Raw genomic sequence first — 25,089 nt, forward strand, 5'->3', positions numbered from 1 at the left:
TGGCTGTCCTGGAACTCACTCTGTAGACCAGGCTGGCCTCGAACTCAGAAATCCTCCTGCCTCTGCCTCCCGAGTGCTGGGATTAAAGGCGTGCGCCACCATGCCCGGCTTGTGCAGTTATTTTTAAAAGACTGTATGGAACACCTGGAGAGGAGGGTGGGGGAAATGACCTGTGCTACTGATGTCAGGAGAGCTTTCTGTGAGGAGAGGGACAGGGTGTTCCTGGAGTATAGCCATGCTGTTTCTTAATCCAGGTGCTGACTGGATTTGTGGCATCCAGCTGGAGAAAGTGAACCAAGCTGATATGTTTGACAGCTGAGGAAGTTTCTTCAGGTCCTTTTCAGCTTGCATTTAGCTAGCTTCTCCCCTCCCCCACCCCACAGCCGAGGCTGGGATTCTATTGTTTTGGTTTGGTTTTGGCCAAAAAAAGCGGCCCCCTTTTTTGACCCTAGTGTGCTTCCTTCTGCACTGATTTGAACAGCATGAAAAGTTTTATAGAGATTTTCCTGTGAGATCTCTATGAAACGCGCCTGGAATGGGGGCTAGGGCAAGGTTAGAAAAGTCCCCATGGCATGGTTAGCAGATTCACACTTAAGTGCCCTAGCACAGACAGACCAAGGCCTTACACAGGCACTTTCCTCATCTACTCCTCAAGCTGTCCCTAAGTAAAGGTAGAAAAGAGGGAACAAAAAGGAAGGAAGGAAAGAAGGAAGGAAGGAAAAGCTGCAGACCAAAGTGTCAAAAGCCATAGAGAACTGGGACATGACACGGGTGGCAAGTCAAGAAGCAGAGGCTTGGAGATGCACCTACGGTAACCACACACCTAGGACAAACAAGGCCCTACCGAGGCCCAGAACCACAGAGAGGTTTTTGTTGCCTCCATAGATGACATGTTTGATACACCAAAGCTGCAGGTCAGGAAGAATGTCCAACCACACCTCGACATGATGGCAGAGGGAGATCCAGATCCAACAGCTGCCCCCAGGCTACAACTCTTCAGGCCAGCCACTTCCACCCGACCGAGCTCTCGATGCCCCACTCCTCTGTGACAGGGTGTGAGAAAGGATCATGGTAGACTGAGAACTTACTGATTACTAGTAGGAATTCCAAGACCACCATTCACACTCTCTAGGCAAAGGCTACTCGCAGCAATCATAAAGTTCTGGTCCCACTTGGCCAACTAATCTGGGGCATGCTAGATACTTACCTGGAAAGTGATGAGGGATGTAGCACCCTTGTGTCAGAAGGCCTGGGTTTGATCCCTAGCACCATGTAAATCAGGCATGGTGGTGCACACCGGTGACCTGAGCATTTGGAAGGTGGAGGCAAGGATAAGAGGTTCAAGTTTGGGTGTGGACTACATGAAGCCAGGACACAGGGAGCCGGGGGAATGCCAACTGTTAGGAGGTTGGTTAAAACACACCCCAAGCTTAGTGGGACACACTTTTAAAGTCCCAGCTACTTAGGAAGCTGAGGCAAAAGGATGACCTAAGCCCTTGAGTTCAAGACCAGCCTAACATACAAACTGACTTTCCATCTTAAGTGTGGGTATGTAACTGTAAATGGGCTTATGGACCTATATTAAAAAAAAAAAAAAAAAAAAAAAAAGCTCTTTGGAATAATAAGATGATGTACTACTATGTGTAAAATATTACCCCTCTTAGACATGCCTCTCTTGACTTCTGCTCTGCTAGGCACCAGCTATGTTCTACCAACTGGAAAGGAGATGTAAGAGCAAAAATGAGCCAACACAGCTGTGTTCAGCAGGAAGATTCCTTTATAGTGGTGAATGGATGATACAGTTCTAGAATAGGGCCTCCGGAGGCAGAAAGGGCAGAGCTAAGAAGGACCAGTCCATCCCAGGGCTAACATCGCTGGAGACATGCCCCAGGAATGACTGCCCATATCCTTCCCCGAGGCTCCACCCACCCATCAGTTCAATCAGTAACAATGGTGCTTTGATTCTTCTTTTTTTTTTGGCCACTGAAGATGAACTCCCTCCAAGGAGTTCAGCACAGCAGTCTTTCCAGTCATGATCCATACGATGGCCAAGCTTTTTTTATTATTTATTTATTTATTTATTTGAGAAACATTTGTTCACTTCGTTTCTCTTGTAAGAACCAAAGAGAATTTTTTTTCCTCATGATCTGTTGAAATATTTATTTTTATATATATATATATATTTATTTATTTAAAAAACATAACTAACAGTCCATTCTGTGCTGTTTCCCTGGAAGGTTTCTTGTGGTCGCCCCCCACCCCCCAAATAGAGGGGTTGTATGTATGGGAACAAAGAATAAGACACTTTGAGCAATAAAAATCCTAAGAAGGGGCAGCCTGGAGTCCAGGGGCAGAGGGGAGGAGCAGGGTATGGCTTCTAAGAAAGCCTAGAGGAGACAGAAACGTCAGGGAGCAGATGGCCTGCAGGGGAGACCGATTCCTTCTGGACTCCCCATCTGCAGGGGCCACAAGTACCTGCATCTTGACTTTTTATGTCTCAAGACTCTACCCTCTGACCCTTACATATGCCAGTAGCTTACACACGAAGCCAGACCTCTGCCCAGTACAGGCCGGAACCATGACTGCTTCAAGCAGGAGGTTCAAACCTAGACAGCCATTCAGGCAGCAGGGGTGCAGGAGGGAAGAGGGACAGAAAAGGACACTGCCAAGCTCTGGGTGAAGCAGCAAAACCTGGCTCGCTTCAGGAGCAAGACTGACTCCCAGTGCCACCTTATCCCTGTGCTGGGGACACACCAGGGTAAGTCTTCAAAGCAGAAGCAGTCTTGATCACTCCAAATCCCCTCTAGATGGATAAATGGAGATATATATATAGAGAGAGATTTATTATTTTTAACTGAAATAAATGCAATGGACTCTGGTCCATTCTGCTTTACTGAGAGCTGCTCCATGCCCTGACCTGACGTGGTTCATGCCTTCGGATCTACCGCCAGGCTCACCTCCACTGAGGGATGTGAGAGGGGGTACACACACCACACACCACACCAGGTGACCAGGAGGAGGGCCTACCTCAGTGAGACTTCTGTTTCTAACCCTGAGAACCTAAGGAATTGTGAAGCAGTCAGAGAGGGAACTGGGGTTAAAGGTCACCGGGCTTTTTATTGCAGTTGAAGCAGACTCGGACTGGATGGTCCCAGCCACGAGAGGGGACAGCCCTGCGGTCATGGGAGCACTCATCGCAGAAGCCCTGTCCGCAAGCTCGGCAGTGGTGCTTGGAGAGCTTGACGCTGAACTCCTTGCGGCAGTTGTGGCAGTGCAGGATCTCATGGTCAGGCACCCAGTAGGCCGGCCTGGCAGCATCTTTCACCAGGCCTACATCAGGGAAGGAACAACAGGTCAGGACACTGGAACCTTGCCCCACGTCCCTCTGACACTTTTTGGCTTATGTCATCCCAACCGCACACAGAACCATTACTGTGCTGTGTTCTGTTTATCTTTATTTATGTATTTTATGAGACATATAGCCCAGGATAGCCTCAGACTCATGGTTGCTGAAGATAACCCTGTACTTCTGATCCTCTTACCTTCACTTCCCCAGTCCTGGGTTAGAAGTGTAGGCTACTGCATCCAGTTTATGCAGTGGATTAGACCCAGGGCTCAGGAACGCTACCCAAACACTCTACCAAACGAGCCACACCACACCCCACCCCTGCCACAGTGTGCCAGTGGAAGTCTGTCGAGTCTCCTCTATTACATGAGTTCCAGGGACAGAACTCAGGGAGCCAGGCTTGCCCGGCAGGTGCCTGTAACTGCTTGGCGATTTCCCCACCAGGCCTGAGTTCATTCTACAGGACATGTGGCAGGAGGAAGCCAACTCCAACAAGTTGTCCTCTGACCTTCATGTGTGCTCCATGGCACATGCATGCAAGTGAGTGCCCTTCACGCACAAACACAACAGATAAATTACTAAAAAGACAAAAAAGGCGGCAGGCTTCTTCCATCCTGACCACAGGACCCGTGGCTGAGGTACTGATGTTCCTCTATCCACCACACTGAGTGACAGACACTACAGTGACTGTACTCACTGCAGTGGAAGGAGCCACAAACGAGTCTAGACTCCACAGTCAGGCGCTCAGTCGGATCCCAGCACCACTGAGCATGGTGACTGTGGGACTGAGCAAGCTGAACCCCTCCCAGGCCGATTCATCATTAACAACCCCTTCGAAAGCTGCCAGCAACAACGAGAAATAATATGCCCGGGACATAGAGTTGGCTCAGTGGTTAAGAACACCTGCAGTAAGCTGGGCAGTGGTGGTACATGCCTTCAATCCCAGCACTTGGGAAGCAAAGGCAGAGGCAGGCCTGAGTTCAAGGCCAGTCTACAGAATGAGTTTCAGGATAGACAGAGCTATAGAGAAACCAGGTTGGTTTTAAAAAAAAAAAAAGGAGGAGGAGGAGGAAAGACCAGGCCAAACCCAACCTGTTGGAGCTCAGCAAAGAAACACTCCATGAACAAACCACTCCCAGCAGGGGCAGCCCCGGCCCCTCCCAGGAAGCTCAGGGTGGATGTAACCTGAGCTTGAAACCAGGCACAGCCACCTAGTCTAACAAACCTCACAATCTGTTTTGTTGCCTGCCCATTTTTCTCTCTAGCCTCTCTGACCTCTCCCTTATCCTATACCCAAGTACATCCCAGGTCCGCCTGTCTGTCCTGCCAAGTCCTCCAGCCACTACTTGCTTCCCCTCTCTTTCTTCCTACTCTGGCTGTAAGCACCCCTCATAGCTGATGCAGAGAAGGATCGTAAATGCTGAATTAGCAACAGCCTGGCCAATGAGAGGTGTCAGCAGGTACCGATAGAGACACCTGTCCCTCCAAGCCTAATGACCTAAAAGGGGATAACTGACCCTAGAAGCACACAAACAAAATTCATGACTAAACTAACGTAACAAGTTCTCTGGCATGTTCTCCTTCTTTGAGACTCCAGCTCCCCTTCCTTGAACCTAAGCAGGCTCCGTAACAGCAACAAACTACAGAAGCATACAGCATGTTTCCTCTCTGTTCAAACACTAAAGCAGTAGCTGCCACCCCCACTCCCCGCTCTCTGAGACAGGGTCCCAGGGTCTGTCTGTCCCTCAGAGACATGTATCCCTAGCTGGCCTAAAACTTACTATGTAGACCACACTGGCCTCAAAGTCAGAGACCAACCTGCTGGCATTAAAAGCATATGCCACCTGGTTCCATAAATTAGCTTTTTTAAAATTAAGATTTATGTATGTATTTGTGAGTGTGTGCACACTCAGTGTGCACGCCTACACGCATCTACACATGTACACACACACATGGAAGCCCCAAGAGAGTAGAAGATCCCCTGGAGTTGGAGTTATGGGTGGTTGTGAGCTACCCAACATGAATGCTTGGACACGAACTTAATGTCCTCTGTGAGAGAGAGAAGGACGTGCTCTTAACCACTGGGCCATTGTCTAGCCGCAAAGCATCAGCTCTTGAAACCCTCAACTACCCTTGTGGTTCATCTACTACCAGAGACACCAAGTGGAGAGGCCCAGAGAGGCAGAGGGATGCTCCACTGAGCCTAGCTTTAACTGTCCTCCCAAGGGACCTTCCAAATCTGTTCAAATGCTACCCTGCAATACTCAAGACAGGAAGTGCAGGCAGTGACAACAGGGGAATAAGCAGACTTTCTGATCGCTACACGCACATTGTTTTAGACAAAATAGCATGCTCCCGCCTTATGTACAGCAACAAACGGTGGGGAGGCTGACCTCCAGAAATGAAACTGATACTACTACAGGATTCCACACACAAAAGGAAGTAAATAACGCTTCCCTTCATTCCTTGCTGCCAAACTCAATCTAGTCAGCAAGCAAATCAAAATGACCATCCAGGGGACCCTGAAACCCCTCATGCTACATGCATTATCCCCAATATAGGCACTGCCCAGGCCCACCTAGTGGTATGTCAATAGCTGTCACCACGGCTCCCAAGGTGTTCTGCACGGCCTCGCCCACCTTCCGGGCAATCAGTGTTCCACCTTCATCATCTGCCTGCGCCTCAGTCACATCTGTGGGTAATACAAGAGATAGCTGTTGCCTCTCAGTAGTCATCTCTCATGCAGGAGCTCAGGAGCCACACTGGAACACTTCCGGATTCCCACAGTAACAGTGACTTGTGGGGCCAATCAGATGGAACCCTGAAACTGGCCTGGGCACCTCTCGTCCTTTACCTCTCTAGAACTGATTTATAACTTATTTTTAAAGTCAACCAGATTGGTTCTGGGAGCAAGACCTAAACTTTCTACAGAGAGAGGACTCAACCTAAGCTTGTCTGGCTTTCCAGAGCTCATCAGCTATATGCAGGTGTGTTCTCTCAGAAGCACCGCTGAGCTCAGAGCTCAGGCCAGGCCACGTTTAATCAATCAATCCTGTCTTCCGAACCTCCACCTCAAGGCTCAGCTGCACAGGCCTATCTGGCTAGGAGCTCAGAGGGTGAGTAGCCTTGGCCAGGAGCAACTGCTCTCAGAAGTGACGGTCAAGGCAGTGAGCATCCAGGGTCCGGTATTCAGTGGGTGCACTCTCGCTCGCCCCTCCTGAGCCCCACATTACCTAACTGGACATTCCTGGCATCGTAGCAGCTGTCACACACGCGGACAGGCGCAGGTCCCCAGCCCCGCTCAGGCACTGGCCGGGTCTTGGATGAACAGCTGTCACAGAAGCCCTCCCCACAGGCCCGGCAGTGATGCTTCGTGTCGTTGTCCTTGAAGGATGTTGCACACTGGTTGCAGCTCTGTTCCAAGTCCAAAACAAAACAGAGAGGCAGAGGTCCTACATGCCTGCTGGGCTAGGGAGTGGACAAGACCCAGGGGGCAACCGCAAATTCCTGAAGGTGGGTTCCATCTGTGTTAGGACCCAAGCTTTCTAGTAATAATAGTTCCATGAATGAAGAAAGGAGAGGGGCAGGATGTTTCCTGTTACAGGGGTTTGGGCAGAAACTAATTCCAGGTTGTGGGTACCCTAGAGAACTGTGGATAAAGCCAAGAAATGACCTCAAAAAGACTCCTTTCTCCAGATCCTGTAGTTGTGATTCTCTGACATCCAGGCAATATTAATTGGCTCTCACAGGTCTGGCAATACAACCCACCATAGAGAAAATATTCACAGGACACAAAAGGCACTTCAGAAGCAAAGCAGCAGCCTAAAGCTCACCCTCCCAAGATTCTCAGGGATTCTCTAGGAGGGGAAAATGTTTGTGTCTCCTCCTGGGCCGGCTTAGCACCAGGCAACATGACATAGTCAGGGTGGTCTCATCAGGACCCCAGGACTCCTGAACATCATACCAGGATCTGGGAGTTGGGCCTCCAGTAGGCAGGCGCAATCTGGTCCGTTAGCCAAGACGTCACAGCCTTAGTGGGTCCGAGGCTGAGCTCAGACACTGACTGAGCCATAAAGTTCATTCCATCCAACAGACGCTGGGCGGCATTGTTGTTATCCTTCAGAAATGCATCAGTCTGCAAGGAAAACGCAGGGGCTCATTAACCCCTGAGTGCAGGAAGGAAAAGGAGAGGGCTATCTGGGACCAATTCAGAACTGTAAACCAGCAGGGAAGGCAGAACAGGCAGACTGGCAGTCTCCCCAGCAGCTGGCAGTACCATACATAGCAGTCTGCACTGATGTGTTCTCACCACTGTGACCCGATTGATGTACAGCTGTTCAACTAGGGACTAACTTTGCCCTGCAGTACAGAAGATGATGCAGTACAAGTTCTTCTGCTTACTCTAATACAGAAATACTCTAATATCTATTTCTGTAAGTACAGTAGCTATTACATCTGTATGTGAAACCTGCTGAACTCTGGGAATAGTGATCCACCTTTTCCCAAGTATCTAGCTGAATCCTGGACACGCAGTACAAGCTAAAACAACGAATGAGCAGGCAGACACAGAGTGCGAGGTGTTCACGCTTCAAGGCTGAGAGAAGCGCAGCTAAGGGGCTGTTTTCATGAGACAGAAACCAAAGCCATCGCATTACTTTCTTGCTTTCCAAGGCCATGCTAAATCCTTCAGATAGGACAGCCTACGGGCATCAAGGCCATCAAGTCAAGGAGGTGGGCTCTGAAAGAGATACCACACAATAGTAACCAATTTCTGATGGCCCAGAAACTCAGTGAGAAGGGGGCACAGCTGAAAATCCTCAAGTCCATGTGCCTGCTTGATCAAGGAAGCTCCACGGTGGATGTGTAGGACTGATCTGAAGTTTGGATCTAGACCGCCCTTTAAAGGGCGTGTATCTGTCCCGTTCCCCCCCCCCCAACTTGGCTCTATGAAAGGATGCTAGCAATGAAAAAGATACGGCCTTCTGAATTCTTGATCACATTAGGGACCTGCTCTTGAAGGAGACTATGGGATGCTGGTCTCTTTTCTTTGGACTCCTATCCTTGAGGCAAACAGGTTTCCTCTCTCATACACTCCCACCAGGATGTACTGTTTTACTGTAGTCCCAAGCAACCCAGCCAATTGGTCATGGATGAAACTTCCAAATATGTGAGCTAAAAGAAAACGTTCTTTCTAAGCTAGAATGTGTTACAGCCACAGAGAGCTGACCAGACATGACTATGGACTGAACGTTCTGCCTGAGGTTAAAGACCACCACTACAGGAACTGTCCAGCAAGGGCAGCGGCAGATGGTAAGTGATGCCCTCAGAGGAAAGTAGTTGTGGTGGGTCTGTTATGGTTCGCGAGTGACTCCAAATACAGTGACTGACTTTATCCTGGGACAGGGCCTTTCTCATGTTGCACCAAGCTAGCCCCACACTCGACCAAGAGCAACTGTGAGCAATGACTGTTACGGAATCGAAGTACTAACTGCACCACTGCCTCCTACAACAGATCTGGCTTTCTAAAGTGGGAAACAGTGAGAAAGGCCAACAAGAATCCTATTTCTAAGTGGAGCCATGCACACTTGGGGGTGATGCCAGGAGGACAGCAAGCTTGAGGCCAGCCTGGCCAATGCAGTGAGACCGGGTTTCAAAGAAATGTTGCACTTCTTAGAACATTTGTCAATGACATTTCCTGCTCTGGAAGATGGCTTAGCAGGTAAGGTGTTTACTGCTAAACATGACAACATGAACCCAATTCCTGGGACCCACACAGTAGCAAGGGAGAACCAACTCCCCCAAACTGTCCTCTGATCTCCATATGCACACACATACACACACACACACACACACACACACACACATACACACAATTCCCCAGAACACAGAAAGCTTTCCCACATATAGTCACAAAAACATATTCATTAATAAGAAACCATAAATTGAATAGATGTGAAAAATAAGAAAATGTTAAGTCAAACCATAGCCCTAAGTCAAGTAAACTGTCATAAGAAAAAGTCAGGAAAAATGGCAGGTAAGCTATCCTTGAGCAAAGACTGCTGGGGCATGCCTGCAGTCTCAGCTACTCAGAAGGCTTAAGCAGGAAAATGACTTGAGTCCAGGAGCTCGAGGCCAGCCTGAGCATCACACTGTGGCCCCATCTCTGCAGAAACAGATGAACAGCAAGTACATTGCAAAAAATATGCATATATGCATATAGAAAATGAGTAAGAGTGTACACGATGACATCTTATTCCCTAGTGAGAATGTTAAGACTAATTTTCAGCTAGTTCATTCAAGTTTGTGTTGCAATCGTCTGTATAATGAATGGGAAGCAAAAAGCGGGAACAGGATGGGCTCTACAGATCCTGTCTCCCTAAACTAAACCACTCACGTGCTAAAATTCACGGTTGACTTTTCTACTGTAAGCAAACTCCACCTCTCCAGACACAAACACTCAATAATTCAAAAGGACAAGCAAACAGGAGGGAAGCCAAGGAATGGTTCTTACTCCAGGCCACACGTGTACAATCTCTGTCCGCACCACCGTATCCACAGGATCTTGATTCCCAAACCAGTACTGGCGGCTCCGATAGACCACCCCACAGTTAGGACACTCGATCACATACCTACAAGGAGGCAAGTCAGTAAGTCAGTCGTGGTACTCTGCCAAGTGCTGAGAAAACAAGCACAACAAAACCAACCAACCCTCTAGCGTGTTAGGAAAACTCACCCAGACCAGGCATACTTTGCCAGCCCCATCCAGGGAGAGTCAGTGGAGGCAGATGTTTTGGGCACCACGCTGACTTCCTTGCCTCTCTCATAGCAGGCCTGAAACACAGATTACTCTGTCAGCTTATTCTAGGTACTCTGGGCCCTATGACCTCCTCACACCCTCCCCCCCCCACAAAGCAGCACACCAGTTGAGGGGTACGGGCCTTGATTTAGCACCTCGGGAGGTTAATTTCCCTTAAGAAGCCAGTGCTCTCCATAAGAAGGAACTGTACACCAGTCTGGGACCCAGAACTATGCTCTAAATTCTATTCTTGTCACAGACAGGAAAAAACATCCATCTACAGTGGTTTCCTGAGAAGAAGCTCTGCTTCTCAGGCCCTTAACCCTGAGCTCAACAGGAGGACAGATAAGCTGAACTAGAGAAGAGGCTCCAGAAAGAGCGGTGAGCACTGCTGGGTCACCCCTTTCTCATCTGACCAGTGCAGGGGTTTCTAGGATTTCCCTGTTGGAGTGAGAAGAGGCTCAGCGGACTCACCTTGCAGGTATAGACACGGTTGTCATACTGGTGTGAGTACCTACAGCGGCTCTTAGCTTCATGGGGCACCCCTTCCTTGCCGTGGTTCATGCTGTTCTTACATCCCGCCCTGAAGGAAGAAGCCAAACACAACAGTGAGAGAGAGGGCTAAGAGGATAGCATCACACAGAAGCGTCTGGCACTGAAACCAGCCCTGCTTCCTAAGCACACAGGGAGTGGCCTTGCTGATTTACACTCGATTATATCTCTAGCTTTTCACACAATGTTTGGAAGTCACTTGGCTCATAATCTCTTTCAATACATGGCAGAAGACAACTTTTGGTTCAGGATAAACACAGTCACATATCTGAGGTCTTAGAATGGCTTCTGGTGTAAACATCTGTAGCAATATCACAACCGAGAGCAAGCAACTATTTATTCTGAATAGGGAAATGGGGAAAAAGAAAAATCAACCTGGCTCCTCTGTAGAAATGGAAGAGCTAGAAGGCAAGAACTTGACTAGAGATGAAAGCTGAATAGGTCTTAAGAAATTAAAAAGACAAGAGAGATGTAAGGAAATGTTAGTTCAAATGAGAATAGTTTCGATTAGGTCCTTAGGACTGAATGCTCCCCAGTTGGAGCTAACAGTTTGGAAGGATTAGAGGTGTGGTGTAGCTGCTTGTATTCTAATGCTAATTGCACCCACCAAAACTGTTTGAGAGGGGGTAGCTTCTGGGAACCCACCCCCTGTTAATTCTGACTGATAAATAGAAATGCCAGCAGCCAATAGCTGGGGAGGAGAAACAGAGACGGGATTTGGGGTTCCCAGGCTTGGAACCTCAAGGAAGAAGAAAGGAAGGAGAGATGCCATACTTGAAGAGTGTGCAGGAGAGACAAGCAGAGCCGCCATGAAAGGGGCCAAGCGGACTCGGCCCAGAGGGCTGCTCAACTGGGTCAAGAGCATCGATGACGGAACACAGAAATTAGTTACTCGGAATTATCAGTGAGAGGCAGAGTCTAGCAGCATGGAGGTTAGACAGGTGCCCACATATTGTGCTGCCTAAGACACATTGAAATATAAAGTCTGTGTGTGTCTTTCATTCAAGAACAAACCACTGAAGCAGGCACCCAACACCAGGATTTACTGAAATATTAGTACTATAGGGTGGCCTTGCTGGAGCAGGTGGGGCTTTGAGGTTTTAAAAACTCAGACCATTCCAGGTTCATATTCTCATCCCCATTCCAGCCCCTCTGCCTTATACATGTGACTCAAGATGTAAGCTCTCAGCTACTGCTCCTGCACCATGCCTGCCTGCCTGTGCCAAGCTCCCCACCATGGCCAAGGACTCCATTTAATTCTAAGGAATTAAATGCTTTTTTTACACGTAGCCTTGGGCATAATGTCTTTTCATAGCAACAGAAAAGCAACTAAGACAGTCAAGTTAAACCATATGGTTGCCAGACTGTAAAATTAAAAAGCTAGCCCCAAATCGGCCATGTATGCAGGGAAAGCTTAATGCTGAACCACAGAAACCTTCAAGTGAACGAACAGCCAGCTCTGCCGTGCTGACAAGGCAGAAACAGAGATCAGCACTTTCGAGTTTCCCTGTAGTAACAGAAAGTTCTGGAAACCCTGCAGATGCTCCGAATGAAAGGTGATGGCCCAACAGTGCTTAACCCTCTCGTGCTGGACTCAGGCCGACCGAACAAAAGGACCCCACCCCAGCAAGTAAGACTTGTTCTCTCTTCACAAGTGGGACTCTGCAAAACATGGCCTTGCCCTCTACTGCACACTGAGGACCTGGTCACCCAGGTCGGAAATGGTTCATGAAAAGCAGGTTCAGGTCTCCTCCTGTAACGGGGGCCCTGATATGACAAGACAATTCAGGGATGAAGGGAATTCAGAGTTGTGTCTACAGGACAAGGAGATTGTAACGTGGCTCGCCATAGTGTTTAAACTCATGCGATCCATCAGGCAAGTAATAAGTAAGACTGTGACTTAATTGCCCTCAACAGCTTAAAGTGACAGAGCAATCCTCAAGGTAAGGACCTACAGGCAGTGTCACCCTCACCTGGGAATTACCAAACCCACCAGGTCTCCAGTCCTCTGCAGATCTACTAAATCTGAAATGGGACTAAGTAACCTGCTTAGCACACTCTGAATTCCTCTGATTCATTCTAAAATGTGTGAGTCACTGCTCTAACCCCTCTGTGGCCAAGTGGGTTCCACAGACCAGCAGCACCGCAGCACCCTAATACCCTCTCAAGGCGTATGTATCTCAGGCCCCCTCCAGACCTACTACTGATCCAGAGCCTGGATTTTCATGACTAAAGGTGCTACAGGTTAAAGATGGAGAACTATTCTAACCCAGTACTCTCAGCTTCAGGTATACTTGTGAATACCTCCAGAGCCTTATAAATCACTACCGCCAAGGGCACAGCCCAGATCACCAGGGAAAACCCCTGGATGTGGGGCCTTGGCTTCAATTCTGAATGTTCCTTAGAAAATTCTGTGTTCTCAGGGTTTGTCCTTATAAAGAAAAATAATCCCCTAGGGTTAGCGACTATCACAAAATTCTGTCCATAGCTGGGAATGAGTGTGGGGACCCTCGAGTGTGACCTGAATAAGTACAGTCAGATGAAAACAAACAAAGAAATAGTTGTCGAAGAAACAGACACAGGCAGGCAACCCGGTCTTCCGCCATGAAAACCGGCTACTCCAGAGGCCAATCAATTCACATCTACACCAGCTTCATGGCAGGAGACTCGGTTCCCTGCCTTGTCTATTTCTTCGACAACTATTTCATTATGGGTCCAGAATCAAACTCAGGTCATCAGGCTCAGCAGCAGGAACCTTTACTCGCTGAGCCATCTTGCTGGCCCAAGCCCGCTCAGATTCTATAACTTAACTAGCAATGAGATAACTAAGCTACACACCCAAGTCAGAAAGAAGCCACCCTCTCAGCCTCCGCTTCCAAGCTGGAGGACAGGCATGGCAGCTCTCACTTACCCACAGCTGAGGCAGAGCGAGGAGCAGGTGAAGTACTCGTCTGGGAAAAATGAACTGTGCGCCATCTGGTCATCGGGGATCTCACCGCTGAAGCGGTCACTTAGTGCCTGCCAAAGAGGTAAGGTGATCTGTGAAGGCCCTCGGGCTGCCTGGGCTCCAGCTTCCCCTCACCTGCCTTTCTAGGATGGCCCACTCACTCCTGCAAATACCACAGTAGAGGAGGGCGCCCCACACATAAACTCCTGACTTTGCTCCTTGACCCCAACCTGCACCAACTCTCACCACAGGAAGCTAAGCCTTGGAGAAAGCAGCCACACTGCCCAGGAGAGCCACACTGCTTTTCCCTTAACTGGCTTAGAAATAACAAGTTTCTCTCCCATGTGCTGCATTTTATTCAATATGGACTGTCATCTTCATCATACATATTGACTGATGTTCATGTCCTTTGGAAAAGAACTCAGACTCAAGGGTAGGAACCAAGACACAAGCTGGCAGTGTCCTAGGCTTCCTTCCTCTTTCTAAGCACTGGCTCCCCGTGAATGCTACCCAGCTACAAAACTATCTCAACATAGAAAAAAAGTCATCTGTACAACACACACTTTAAAAAAAAAAAGCATTTCCCAGTCACTTATCGACTCTATTAACCTAAAAGTCAGCAGAGGCCAAAGCAAGCACTGAGCTGAGGAGCCTGAGGAGCAGAGAGACTCTCATATGCAGAGTGCTTCTGTTTCAAACCCAGACTCCACTATCTGAAGGATTCTTCAGCCTAACGATACAAATCCTAACAGGCTTCTCAGGCTTTAGACCCTGCAGTGTCTTCTGATGGAGTGACTAACCAGCATTCCAAGTCGGATGCAGCCACACACTATACAGGGAAGAAAAGGGAAAATAGTTGAAAACAGAAGCATATGGTGTTATTCCTTCCATGAGAGAACAGGAGAAACGCTGGGCCAAGAGCAAGAAGGCAGATGAGTGGAACTTTGGTGGTGGTGTTTCTGAGACAGGTACCTGTGTAGCCAAGGCTGTCCTTGAACTGACACTCCTGCCTCCATCTTCCTAGTGCTGGGATTATATGTAGGAGTCACTAGACCTGGACCCAAAAAATTGTTTACACTAGGACAAAAAGCCAGCACCCTTCATGGCCTCTGCATCAGCTCCTGCTGCAGGTTCCTGCCCTGACTTCCTCCAGTGATGATGGACTGACTGATCTGCAAGTGTAAGCCAGATAAACATTTGCTTCGCCTACTTACTTTTGTCATGGTGTTTCATAGCAGAAATCCTAAGACAGGCTGTGTGTCTCAAGCATGGCTGGCATAACTAACTTTGAGGATAATGGTGGGAAAGTAGGGCATCGACTTCCTATAAGTCACCAAAAAATTTGGTAGGTTATTTTTATATTTTAAAAACCAAAGATGATAATAGGGTAAAACTTTGTTGTCAACTTAACTACATCTGGAATTAATTCAACCAAGCAGCTGGGCACACCTGTGAGGGATTCCTGTAGGTTGGATTATTTGAGTTGGAAGACCCACCCTAAATCTAGGCCACACCCACTGCTGGCTGCCCACATAAAAGAAGAGGGGAGCTTCTGCTTTTGTCCGCCTGCCCTCACTCTCACTGTCTCTCCTGTCCCTGAGCGGTTCCTTCCCCGGAGTTAGAACCTACTACTTCAGGACTCCAATGTGGACTGTAAACCGCCAGCTCTGTAGAGCTTCCCTGGGACTCTAGCACCAGACTGGGATCAGTTTTATAAAAAACTACTGGATCTCTGGCCTATTCCTCAGTTGAGAGCAATTGCTGGACTACTAGGAATTCAGCCTAGAAACCATTCTAATAAGTCTCTGTGTGTACACATGTGTGTACATATATACGATCACTCTATCACCTCTGTCTTTTAAAGGCCCTGATACAAAAAAAATAAATGGAAAATTTGCTTTAAAACCCAAGGCCTGGCAAGTCCTTCACTTCAGTGTGTAGTGGATAGTATACTGTGTGTTTCCTTTGCTTTAGAATGGGCTATCCATCTCTGTACCAAATAAATCTTCATTAGATTGCACAATAAACACTGAGCATCAAAGGAGCCCAGCCACGTGAAACACGGGGCACATTAGCTGCTGTGGCTAGCACCTTGTTACTGGCTTAGATGCTCAGATGGCTTTCCTTTTTTCCGAAGGCATCCTCTCTGCCTAAACAGACAGTGCATAGGACCTGAGAACCTTTCTCAGGCTGTATGCTGATAATCCCAGCACTGAAGAGGTGCAGGCAGGGGACCAGAAAGTTAAGGTGATCCTTGTTTAAGGCCAGCCTGGGTTAATGAGACCCCAACTCAAACAAAACAATGGAAAAGAGCCTCTCTCTGTATTGGTCTTCATGTTTGCTAGCACCTGCAGGTGGACACTTACATGCAAAAAAAAAAAAAATGTTTATTAATCTAATGAAGTGTCACAGAGATACAACAGGGAGCCTGTGAAGGGACATGGAGTCTGCCCTACAGATGACAGCGGGGGAGCCAGAGAACAGCAATATTACAGCCTTGAAGGTTTACAACGGATAGGCCAAAGGCTAATTTAAATACCTGTCTTCTTATGTTCTGTGTCAGTCTCATGCATCCCAGGGTGGACTCAATATTACTATGTGGCCAACGCTCATCCAAACCCCTTGATCCCCCCACTTTCACCTCCAAGCTCTAGCATAAAGGATGCACTGTACTCTGGTAATACCTGTTTCCTTAAAGATAAACAGTGCCTGGCTACCATGCAATCACTATCTGGGTTGAACTTGTCACTTAACAATGCTGACGGGACACTTTATATCATCCCAAGTGGCTCAGTTCACTGCTCTGAAAGTTCCTTACAGACACCGGGCAGTGGCTACTCCTAGTGGTGCACTCCTTTAGTCCCATCCCTCCTGAGGCAGAGGCAAGTGGATCTGAGTCCAAGGCCAGCCAGGGCTATACAGAGAGACCCTGTCTGAAAACAACAACAAAACGACCATTTTAACATCTCTCTGAGCTTTTCCTGAGATAAGCTGTGGCTCGCCCCTCCCTCATGGCACTCATGCCTTCTCCCACCCCCCACCCAGACAGTCTAACTGCTGCCTTGTGTTGTCAGAGCAACAGTAACCTCTTATGAGGTCAGAGAGAACTCCTACACAAACAGCCCCATCCCTTTAAATACCGGGTAAGAGAACCAGCCTGCCACTTCTTTCCCAAGCCACAGGCTGACAATCATATATCCGGCCCTGGCCTGCTTAGAAACACCAAGCACATGGGAAGAGAAGAGTAACAAATCAAAGGTGGCATATCTTAGACACAGAATGGGAAAACCATCTTCCTCCACTGTGTTTCCTGGTAGACAGAACCTTCTACCTGACCCACTGGCTCAGCCAGTTCACAATTCCCAAGCCCAGGTCTGAGGATGTACAGGCAGGAGGTCCTAGGCCCATTCCCCAGGACTAAAAATAATTTCCAAACCTCACATCATGCCATAGTTCTTGGTCTCTCCTCCTCAGGTCTCAAGCTACAAGGGAAAGGCAGGGAAGGGCTTCTCTTGAGAGTGCCTGTGAAAGTATTTGAGGCAAAATTGGAGACCTGGTTGCCTGGAAACCAGATGATCTTGAACTTTAGTTGCCTTGGCAACAGTAGGGGCCTTTCTATTGTACCTTTAAGGTTCGCCCCAGTTATCAGGAGTTAGCAGTGGAAGGCCTGGTTCCAAATGGATAGATATTCTTCAATCAATGTTGCCACCCTCCAGCAATAACTTCATAAATATTTAACAGATGCTTCCTAATTTGATGGAATTGGAAAGTCAGAGATTTCTGCATTTAAGGATCGGAGGCTAAGGAAGGTATCACATGACACCTACATGGCTTCAACCTGAAAATGCATCTCCTGATTATTCAGAACTTAAGTACAGATATCCACAGTTACCAATTTTCCGTTCTCCTTGCATCAGATATTGATTCTATCTGTGAAAGCATGTTCACAGGTTTCTAGGCTGGTGCTACTGTGAACCTTATGGGAAGGAGTGCTTATCCCAACTAAGAGCTATAGTGGGGACTGGAGAACAGTGTCCAGATGACAGGGAAAGTGGTCCTCTCAACAGGTAACCATTTTCAGGCACAAATGGGCAAGCCACTAGTAGCCCAGACATCACCAACATGTTCAAGTTGCAGCCAGTGTATACTCCCCATGGTTTCATCCCTTCTCATAAATCTCATTTCCAAAGCTGATCTTCCCATTCAATAATGAATATGAGTGAATGAAGAAGTGAGGGCACTTGCCTATTATGTGCTAGGTCATGGCTTCAATCCCTAAGACCAAAACCAAAGAGATCAAGGGAGTAAGGCCAGGCACGGTAGCATATGCCTTCACTTACAGCAGAAGCAGAAAGATCTCTGGATTATTTGAGGCTAGCCTAGTCTACAGAACAAGTTCCAGACCAGCCAGGGTTACATAGTGAGACCCTGTCTGTCTTAGTCAATGTTCTACTACTGTGAAGAGACACCATGACCAAGGCAACTTTTATAAAGACAACATTTTGGGCTGGCGAGAAGGTTCAGTGGGTAAGAGCACTGACTGCTCTTCTGAAGGTCCTGAGTTCAAATCCCAGCAACCACATGGTGACTCACAACCACCCGTGATGAGATCTGACTCCTTCTTCTGGTGTGTCTGAAGACAGCTACAGTGTACTTACTAATAATAATGAATAAATCTTTGGGCCTGAGTGAGCAGGGACTGAGCAAAGGAGTTGACCTGAGCGAGTGGGGCGACCAGAGCAACTGGAGCAAGCAGAGATCCTAAAAATTCAATTCCCAACAACCATATGAAGGCTCACAACTAGCTGTACATGTACTAATATACATAAAATAAGTAAATAAATCTTTAAAAATAAATAAAGACAACATTTAATTGGGGTTGGCTTACACATTCAGAGGTTTAGTCCTCTGAAGGCAGGAATCATGGCAGCACTTGATGCTGAAGTAGCTAAGAGTTCTACATCTGGATCCACAGGCAGCAGGAAGAGTGCTAGTGGCCTTGGCTTCAGCGTTTGAAACCCCAAAGCCCAGCCCCAATGACATACTTAGTCCACAGGCCCCATGTCCTAATCCTTGTGAAGTGGTGCCACTCCCTAATGACCAAGCATCCAAATATAGGAGTCTGTGGGGCCACTCTTAACCAAGTCACCACACTGTTTCAAAAAGGGAAGTGGAGGAAGGCCGGGCATGGTGGCGCACGCCTTTAATCCCAGCACTTGAGAGGCAGAGGCAGGTGGATTTCTGAGTTCAAGGCCAGCCTGGTCTACAGAGTGAGTTCCAGGACAGCCAGGGCTACGCAGAGAAACCCTGTCTTGAAGAAAACAAAAGGAGGAGGAGGAAGCAGAGGAAGGTTGTGGAGCACATCTTTAATTCCAGCACTTGGGAGGCAGAGGCAGGTGGATCACTGGGTTTTGTTTTTCTTAAATAAATGTTCATATATCCCAGGCTGGCCTCAAGCTCACTATGTAGCTGAGACTAGCTATGAACTTGTATCTTCCTGCCTCTACCTTCCAAGTGCTGTGACTGTGGGCATGTGTACTACCATGCCTAGCTCCCCAACTTGTAAGCTTTCTCTTTGTGACTTTTTTCTTTTTTAACGCTTCTATAGACAAGAGTCTCAATCTGTAGCCTAGGCTGGCCCGGAATTCACCATGTAGACCAAACTGGCCTTCAGTTTACAGTGATGCTCCTGCCTCTGCCTCCAGGGTACTGTAATTACTTGGATACACAACCAAACCAAGATGTTTTTCAAAGAAGCAAGGAAACTTTATTTCCAGCAAAGCTAAAGAACTGGTCCCAGTACTACAGGAGAACAGTGGTGCTCAAAATGGAGATTCTCAAAGGCTCGTGTTAAGTTGTAAAATTTTATTTATCTAGAGATGTGTGTTTATAAGGAGAGATGCACATGCCACAGCATGTTTGCAGATCAGGGCAGACTGCAGGACCTAGCTCTGTCCTTCTACTATGTGAACGAATCCTGCCTGGCTTGACAGTCAGCACCCTTACTAGCTAAGCTATCTTATTAACTTATGAACTTCACTATCAACCCACAGATGACTTATTTCTACAAATGAATTTGCAAAAAAAAAAAAAAACCCTCAAAAACAGCTTAAGGGACAGAATTCACAATTTATGCAACTTAGCCAGGTATAGTGGTGTACACCTGTCATCATAGTACTGAGTGGGTGTAGGGATCAAGCCAGGAAGATGGACTAGACTGGACTACAGAGGAAGACCTTTAAAACAAAAACTCCAAAACTGTGAATTCACTTATTGTGTAGACTGTGCACCAGCACACCAAGCATATGAACATATACTGGAGTATTTACGCCAGGACCCACCTAGCTTTATGGCAACGCCTAAATCTTCTGTCCCATCCTTCCCAGGTCCACATGTCCATCCTCTGAGCCACTGGGCATCCTCAGCAGAGCTACAATCTCCTGGTCAGTGCTCCTCTAGCCTCTCTGCAAGAGCTTAAACACTTTCACTGCCTTGAGACTCTGTTCCCTTCCTACTGCCCGGGGCCTGAAAGCATTCGACAGTGTTGAAAAGAAGTGGTTTACTCAAAGAATGAGCTGATGAGTTTAGGACAAAGAACAGTGAATTAAGTATATAAAATGAAAATAAAAGATTGTATTGACGTCAAAGCCTTGATGGAAAAAGAACAGAAAAAAAAAAATCCAAAACATTTAAATAGGATTACATATGCAACTATTTGAAACTGCATGAATCATTGTGAAAATATAAATATACAAAACTGGCTAGTAGTGGTGCATGATATTAATCCCAATACTCGGGAGGAGGCAGAGGCAGGTGGATCTCTGAATTTGAGGCCAGCCTGGTCTACAGAGCCTGTTCCAGCCAGGACTACCTTGTCTTGAAAACAAAACAAAACAAAGTATATATGTACATATATATATACTGCAAGGTATATTGGTGAATACCTGTGATCTAGCATTTGGAAGGTGGAGGCAGGACCACCAGAGGTTCCAGGCCAGGGGTGCCTACATAGAGAGTTCAAGACTAGTCTGAGTTCTACATGAGACTCAAGAAACATCAGCAAAAAAAGTCACATATACATGAACCCACTCTCCTTTTTTTAAAAAAAACAAAAGTGGAACATAAGAGAGAGATACCATCTCACTCTGTAGCCTAGGCTAGAACTTACAGAACTTTCTAGGTAGCCCAAGCTGGCCTCAAACCATAGTGATTCCAGCCTTCTGAGTATTGGAGTGATAGGCAGGCACAACACATAGTTTTCCAATAATATCCTACCTAGTAATTGTCTATGAGGACATTTAGGATGAAATATTGTAGTTATCAACGGGTTTACAGGAAGAGTCACAAATTTACTTCTATAATGACAATAAGATATGTGTCTCTTTTCGTTTTGATTTTTCATTTCAACTCTGTATCTTTACTGGTACACACCTGCTGTCCAGAAGTGTTAGTGGTGGGCTGAGAATGTGGCTCTCACTAGGAAGTTCCTTGCCTACAACCCCAGCAACGCCAAAACCACAAAGTAAAACTACAGAGGTGTTTGTCCTGGCTACCCTAGGCGGGGACTGTGATGGCCCCTCTCAATCTCAGTCACTGTGGGTGTGCTAACATTGTCTATACTTCATACATAATCCTAACCTCTCAAAAGGGTGTGAATTTAGAAAAACTGTTCACTGAGTGCTATCTTTTTTTTTTTTTTTTAAATTTTTTTTTTGAGACAGGGTTTCTCTGCATAGCCCTGGCTGTCCTGGAACTCACTTTGTAGAGCAGGCTGGCCTCGAACTCAGAAATCCACCTGCCTCCGCCTCCTGAGTGCTGGAATTAAAGGCGTGCACCACTACCGCCCGGCTTTTTTTTTTTTTTTTTAATGTGAGCACAGTCTTAAAAGCAGAATTCTTTCATGTGTAATAACTGTGTGAGTGTGCTTATGGACATGGAAATCACAGGACATGTGGCAACTGGGTCTCTCAATCTACCATATGGGTCCAGGGCTCAAATTCAAGTTGTTAGGCTTGGTGCTCTGCAAACACCTCTACCCACTGAACCCCTGGCTGCCTCTGCATTTATATTTCCATGGTAGTATCAAGGAGTTGTAAGTTTCCCTAGGGAAAATGTCCTACCTTTAGTAAATGCAGGGAGTGTTCTGATCAGTGCATACAGCATAAGACATAAATTTCGTCAAGACTCAACCATACTGTTTGTAAGCAGAAGAAGGCTTGTTCTTTTGAGATATGGTCTCACTATGAACACACATATTGCTACACCCACTTCAGTGAAGTCTGCTTGACAGGCCGAGAGGCCTGAAGGCATTCACGAGGCAGAGTTTCAAGGAACCTTGGCATTCTCATAGCCCATATACTCAAACCCTCAAACCCTGCATTAGTATGGTGTATGCTTTCTTTCAGTATTGTTTTATTATAAGTGCCTTTAAAGATTGAATGCTGACATAGGTAAGCCTCCACCAGTGTTCCAACGTTCTAGAAAATCCTTGAAGCCTAAGAGCTTGGAATTCAGTAGGAATTTAGTGAGAAGGTTACCTATTCAGTACCATCCAAATTTACTTCTAGTAGAGACAGTGAAACTAATTAAGCATTACAAAGAACAGAGCAAGAATAGGTCAGGGCTAGCCTGCAGAGCGATTACTTAGGACCAAGTGACCCAAAGCTGCCTTCCAGCCTCCAGGGGCACCTGAGCCCACAATCATAAGCATATGCATAATTAAAAATTAAGCCGGCGTGGTGGCACACGCCTTTAATCCCAGCACTTGGGAGGTAGAAGCAGGTGGGCCTCTGAATCCAAGGACAGCCTCGTCTACAGAATGAGTTCCAGGACAGCAGGACAGCAAGGGTTACACAGAGAAACCCTGTCTCAAATCCAAAAAAAGAAAGCTTAAAACCAAATGCTAAGTATGATGGCCCATGCCTTTAGTCCCAGCACTTGGGAAGCAGAAGCAGGCAGATCTCTGTAGATTCAAGGCCAGCCTAAACTACCTAATGAATTCCAAAACAGCCAGAGACACAAAGACCCTGTCCCAAAAATGGGGAGGGGGGGGAGCCTCTGAAGCTTAAAGTACCTACTGCTGTTCTTTCAGAGGACCCAGGTTTGATTCTTAGCACCCATTAGTTATAGCGACTCACAACCACCTATAAAGCCAGTCTCCCTCTTCTGGCCGCCACAGCACCAGGTATGTACATGGTTTACACACATACATGCAGGTAAAACACACATATACATAAACTTAAAAATTTTTTTAAAAAGGGGGGGGCACCAGAAGACCCTGCCTAAAGGATTCTACAGAGCTGCCATGGTTGGGAAGCCGGGGTCTGACTTGGGTGTCAGCTCTGTCTTACAAAGCAGCAAGCAGCCTCCATCAGAACATGCTATAGATGGATAGTCAGGGACTTTACTACAGGATTTCATTTAATTGTGTAGCAAAACAGCAATTGATGCTACTGCTGGCATGGATCTACAATATGCTGGCTTAAAGGAAAATGATAGGTTTTTGTTTTGTTTTGTTTTTTAAGACAGGGTCTCACTCTGTACCTCTGGCTAGCCTGGAACTCACTATGGAGACTAAGATGGCCTTGAACTCACTGATCTGTCTCCACAGTGCTGAAATTAAAGGCATGTGCCATCATACCCAGTGAAAATAATCCTCAAAGATGTGTTTCCCAAATGTCAGCCCAATACCATGTATGTCATGTATGTAGGTGACACACTGAATGACATCCAATTCCACAGCAGGAATCATTTCCTTTGCAATTTCTTCCCCACTGTTTCAGAATCTGCTCTGAAGAAACCTTCTGTAAAGATCCCCCTATACTCCTGTCTCATAAATCCCAATTGTCCTCAGACTTGATCAGCAGCAGCTGAAATGTCCTTGAACTTCTGATGGTCCCATCTCCACTTCCCCTGTGTCCAGATTACAGGCATGGACCACCATGTCCCATTGATGTGGTCCAGGGGAGCCAACCTACATCAGGAGCAGTCTACCAACTGAGCTACAAACTGCTCTCCCTTTATCAACTGTCTGTGGACTCAAGTTTCCTTTCTACCAAAGAGCCTGACAAGATGAAGGTGTAGGCCGTGCGCATCCTCCACTCACACACGCCCTCTGTCCCGACCTGCTGCAGCCCAGGCTTCCGAGCACCAGCCTAGTACTGGAGACTGATGAGAACCCAGGCAGGGCAGGAGCCAACTGACCTTCAGGGCTTTGAAGATGACCCCTGGGTGCCGGGGAGACCTGGTGGTGTTGTTCTCTAGTAGCTGTTCCAGAGCACGCCGAAGCCCAGAGAAGTCTGTGGGCGGATTGTACGTCCTCGTTCCCTTGTAGTGAATGGAGCTAAAGGCTTCGGGGAAGCGGCCCAGCTTCCTGAAGCGGTCCTGGATGAGCTTCTCGGGCGCCTCGGAGGGGTGATCTGTACGAGCAGAAAGGCACGTGGACAGTGAGTGCCTTTTCTGAGAACTACAGTTACCTCCCTTTCACTGTAAAAGTAAGATATATTTTAACTCTACCTAGTAAGGCACAACTACTATATGATTAGAATTACTGCACTTGCTTGGGCTTTGTCTAAAAAGGAGCGAGGAGAAGGGATGGGCGTCTCACGAGCAGGGGCTGATTACATGGCTGTGTGACTGCACGTTTGCCTTACACACTGTGATATAATGGGCACTAGTCTGCATGTATATCATAGAAGAATCTTGAAAAGGATTTACTGGAAGAAAAAGGGAGACACATCAACACAAAAGGAAAGACAAACAGGGCCTGTGTCGTCTTCCTCCCACATGTCCACATTTTCTGTGACATCGCCCTTCCCCACACGTTGCTTTGTAGTCACTTGTTACACTATATACTGAAGAGGCACCTTATTCTTTTTAAGAGCTATACAGTTCCCCAGCCTGTGGATACATTTAACCAGTTGTCTACCAGGGAGTGAGCAATTCACAATTTAGACTCTGAGAACTCTGCTCTTACATGATGAAGATGCAAAGCTGTGGCAAACTAGCAAGATGGAGGGCGTGGCTTGTGTACAGGCTCAGCACCTGTCCAGCAGCCAGAGGATGGGCAGAGTCAGTGTACCGGTTAGAGGTAAAGGTTTGGTACTTAGATTAACTTCCTTTAATGCTGTAAGAAAAGCATTCAAACATTAAAGATATATTAGTTCAGATTCTAGGAGACAGTCATTAAACAGCAGCCATCATAATTCTGGACTTACTCCTTACCCTCAGCTCCTGCTGAGATTTGATATTAGTAGTGGGAGGCATTAGTCCCTGCCTTCTCCAACCCAGGAACCTTCTCTTCCTCCCTCCCAATGTGTCTGCACTGTCTTCCCTTGGGCATGTAATTACTGCTCTCAAGTGACTTTAGTCTGCTCATCTACATAACAAAGTCCAGGCAGGCAGGATAAATTAATTATCCTAAGTCAGAAAAGATTTCAACACTGTCTT

The 25,089-nt window shown here is 47.1% G+C and overlaps 1 protein-coding gene across 10 annotated transcripts in view; it reads right to left on the bottom strand.

The window, feature by feature from the left end:
* Positions 1-1,757: 1,757 nt before the first annotated feature.
* Positions 1,758-25,089, bottom strand: part of Zfyve1 (zinc finger FYVE-type containing 1) — a 51,785-nt gene continuing 28,453 nt past the window's right edge. For 4 of the 10 annotated variants that reach the window (XM_021178597.2, XM_021178596.2, XM_021178598.2 and 1 more), the window contains 9 exons: positions 23,845-24,059; positions 13,606-13,712; positions 10,617-10,725; positions 10,080-10,177; positions 9,858-9,975; positions 7,311-7,481; positions 6,580-6,760; positions 5,925-6,038; positions 1,758-3,330 (listed from right to left, as the gene is read on the bottom strand). In XM_021178597.2, the coding sequence (XP_021034256.1) occupies positions 3,098-3,330; positions 5,925-6,038; positions 6,580-6,760; positions 7,311-7,481; positions 9,858-9,975; positions 10,080-10,177; positions 10,617-10,725; positions 13,606-13,712; positions 23,845-24,059 (1,346 nt within the window). In that variant the 3' untranslated portion in view covers positions 1,758-3,097. The other 6 variants (XM_021178600.1, XM_021178604.2, XM_021178606.2 and 3 more) reach the window with 6 other exon arrangements.

This window comes from Mus caroli, chromosome 12 (assembly GCF_900094665.2).
Source record: "Mus caroli chromosome 12, CAROLI_EIJ_v1.1, whole genome shotgun sequence".
Classification (NCBI taxonomy): domain Eukaryota; kingdom Metazoa; phylum Chordata; class Mammalia; order Rodentia; family Muridae; genus Mus; species Mus caroli.